Genomic DNA, 4,066 nt, shown 5'->3' on the forward strand with positions numbered 1-4,066 from the left:
AAGAACAGAATAGAAAGGATACCATATTAAAATGTTATAAATATTTTTTGATGATTGTTTACTTATAACATAAGCATCAAGGTTTATGGGTTCACGTGAATATACTTTTATAAAAATGTTAGGTCATAATTGATATATGCATTATAACTTTGTATACACATTTTATAGGTTATAATTTTTATAGTATTTAAAATAATTTTCGTGTGGATCGAAATAATTATCTTCGTAATAATAACCCATCAATTTTATATATATCTATTATGTAATTTATTAGGACAAGTGAAGAAATTTACATACTCATAACTTTTATTTCCATTTGAAGTAGTACATTAATATGCGGTTTTTTAATATTTAAAATATAAGTGAAAATATATCTTTTCTATTATTTTTTTAAATTCCTGAAAATTCATACAAATAAAATTATAAAAAGAGTTATATACAAAGAATTCATTACTAATATAAAAAAGCAAATCCATAAGTTTATTAATAATTTTTTATACATACAGTTTTTCCTATTATATTCTAAATTATTTCTCTAATTCATAATATGTGCATTATTTGTAATAAAAACTATAATTTTTACGTACTGCACACTGATTTACGTTGTATAATTTCTTCAAATTTCTAGTAATTTTGTTTAATAAGTTTCAAGGTATGTTTTTGTAAGAGGATATAATTAAATATAATGATTAAGAATTGTTAATTGTACCTTGCTCATTTAAGTGAATATACAATTTTTCATATATTTTGTATGAACACAAATAGTTTTAAAGTATCATCTTGTAAATTTAAAAGAAAATAATAGATTGTGCAAATTAAATACTTGTCTTGAGAAATTTGGTTATCTAACGTTTAACGCAAAATAACCAACTTGAGGTAGAGTTCAATAAATAATGTTTTCTTAAAAATAAATGCAAATATATTTGATTATTAATATTAAAAACGTTCTATATTGCCTAAATTTATAATAAAAAAAAATAAATTAAGTACAAATGCATTTGAATATAAAAAAAATTTAGATAATCTACTGATATATAATAGAATTTCTATTAATATAAATTTAACAAATATATATTAATAAGAACATCTCGTAAATAATATTTTATGCTTATATTTTAATATTACAGTTTAAGTAGACATTTATATCTTTATAAAAATATTATAAAAATTAAAAATATGATATTACATTTATGTAGTATAATTACCTTGAAAATAATTATTTTATAAAATTTTAGTAGGTGAACTTTCTAGGTTTTCTATAAATATAATAAAATATAATGAATTTTTTTTTAATTTAATTAAAATTAATTTTCATTATTAAATATAATATTTGTATAGTTATTCTTTTTGGTTTCCCAAATTACTGTTTACTAATAAATGATTTTATTTACAATATTAGTAAATATTTTTGAATATAAAAAAAAGAATATTTACATTTCTAAATATTATATCCATTTTAATTATTATACATTTTTGTTTTTTTAGAATTTGGATTAAGTAAGGTTCCATTTTCATCGTTATTTAATATCTATATTATATATTAATATTTTGTAACTACAAAACAAAATATTATAAACCAGTAAAAACAATATATAATAAATAACTTATAATTCAATACATAAAAAATGTATATCAGCATAAAGTATTAATAATGATAACTTAATTGAATGATTTATTCATATTTTTAAAGTTAAATTCAATAATATATTTCTACCGTTCTTACTGTAGGAAACTGTCATAATCCTTTTGGTTTATGAATTTTATAATTTTAAACTCATATGAAAATTTATGTTAATTAATATAATTAAATATTATTGTGCAAAATAATTTGTTTGCATTATTATTTAGATTTAAGTAATATTTAAAAAAAATACTAAATCGCCATTTTATTTCAAAAATAACCTAAATGATCAAACAATTCGTATGTTGATAATATGTCAAAACGATGCTAAATATTTAATTGAGAATGTATTAATAAAATTTAAGTTAAATGAATATTTTTTTACCTTTATTTTATATTTCATATAGAATACAAAATTTATAAAAAAAAAAATATCCTTGCATATATCAATTAAATAATTAAAATATTACTTTTTATTTATAGTTATAAGAGAAATAATATCATTTGATAAAAAATTTACTAATAAAAACATGTTAAATGTAAAAATTATATCTTGTATTTTTTTGTATACATATTTTTATCTAATAAAAAATATAAATTAATTTTTACGTTTAACATTATAGATACAGTGTAATGATATTTTTACAATGTTAAAAAATTTTTAATATAATATAGGAATAATAAAGTAAATTTTTCTAAAATATTTTGATTTTGAAAAATAGAAAAAATTTTATTTTTATTTTTTTATATATTTAAATGACTCGCATTTTATGATGATTTATATGAGGGAAATTTTTGTTTATATTTTATTTAATTTTTTTTTTTTGAATAGGTTGTAAAAAAATATCATTTAATTACCTTTTTCTTGTATATTTAATTTATAAATTTTCTAATATTTATGAACGTAATATAATTATATAATTTTCATTAAAAATTTTTTTTATTTAAATTATATTGTAATAAAAATATAATAATACATTTTTAAAGTGGATATATTTATTGGATTCTTTAAAATTCCGTATACACATACTTAAATGCGTATTTAAGAAAAAGTAAAACATAATAAGAAAAATAGTAAAATAATAATTATAACATCCTTTATTACTGGAGGTATTTTATATTATTGTTAATTTTATCATTACTTAATATATTATAATATTAAAGATCTGTATCATGGAACAAAAAATTAAGTCAAACTTGTTTATTAATATTGTTATGTTTATCCTTTTAACTTGGATATGCCATTTTTACAGTCATGTGGTATAATATTATTTTAGGATATTTTTATTATTTACATTTTTCTGTTTTATTTTTAGTAAAATGTTTTTTTAACTATAATATTTAGTATTATTTTTAATAATTAATATTTACCATGTTTTTCTAGAGCATATTTAATAATCCTTTGGAACAGAAGAATAAAATTTGTAAAACATCTGATATAAGAAATAATCGAATACTGGCAAGGTATAAACAGGAAATTGGTTCAAACAGAGTGGGATTAAAACGAAAAATACCAAATAATAAAGAGTACGAAAAAAACAAACAATCTCATGCATGCCTGTCAATTAATGTAGGTGGCGATGATCGCGCTAATGAAAATAAATCTTCTGCAAACTATAGAAGAAATACATATAATAAAAAAAGATTGGTAGATAAATTATATTATATAAATAAAGTTAGGAATTCTGTAAATCTTGACATTGAGAATTTAAGAAGGAGTGTACATTATATATATATTTTATTTATTGCTTTTTGTGCCACTCTTGCAATTCTTGCAATGATTTTAAGTTATTATTTAAGAAATGAAGAATCTCTGATACAATTATTTTCAGGGGTAATTGCTGTTAGTGTAGCAGAAGTAACGGTTTTTTCAGCATTCAACTTTTTGACTTTTTTTACATTTATTTATATGTTCTGGAAAGTTGGAAAGAAATATAAGATAAGGAATTTAAAAAGTAAATTAAACAGAACGAAATATCCTATATTCATCTAAATATTCTCTTAAAAATATTTCAACTTATAATTTCCTTATTTATATAAACATATGACAAGCATACCTATAATTGCCTGTTTTTTTTTAAATACATATCCATATTCCTACAATTTTTTATTCGGAACACTAAAAATATACATTTTTAATTTTTTTGTAAACGAATATTTTAATATTTTCAATTTTTACTTTAAAGTATTGTGTAAACCTGATACATTATTATGCCTTCATATGCATATTTGTATATTTAAATGGATTCTTATTAATAATTTATAAATGTGCGTAAATTTTAATATGAAAAAGAACAATTCAAAAAATTTTACTGAAACTGTGTTAATATATATTACTAACTGTACAAATCAGCCTTATTTTTATTTATACATTCTCTATTAAATGATTATTTGTTGATGAAATTAAAAAAATGTTTTATTAGTTTTAAATAAAATATATATATA

The 4,066-nt window shown here is 18.1% G+C and overlaps 1 protein-coding gene across 1 annotated transcript in view; it reads left to right on the plus strand.

Moving 5' to 3' along the window:
- Positions 1-2,794: 2,794 nt before the first annotated feature.
- Positions 2,795-4,066, plus strand: part of MKS88_005219 (fam-m protein) — a gene marked incomplete at both ends in the record, with an annotated part of 2,014 nt that continues 742 nt past the window's right edge. Inside the window, 2 exons of the mRNA XM_067218462.1 lie at positions 2,795-2,881; positions 3,006-3,479. Of these exons, the coding sequence (XP_067071592.1) occupies positions 2,795-2,881; positions 3,006-3,479 (561 nt within the window). The remainder of the gene's footprint in view (positions 2,882-3,005; positions 3,480-4,066) is intronic.

This window comes from Plasmodium brasilianum, chromosome 13 (genome assembly GCF_023973825.1).
Source record: "Plasmodium brasilianum strain Bolivian I chromosome 13, whole genome shotgun sequence".
Taxonomy (NCBI): Eukaryota; Apicomplexa; class Aconoidasida; order Haemosporida; family Plasmodiidae; genus Plasmodium; species Plasmodium brasilianum.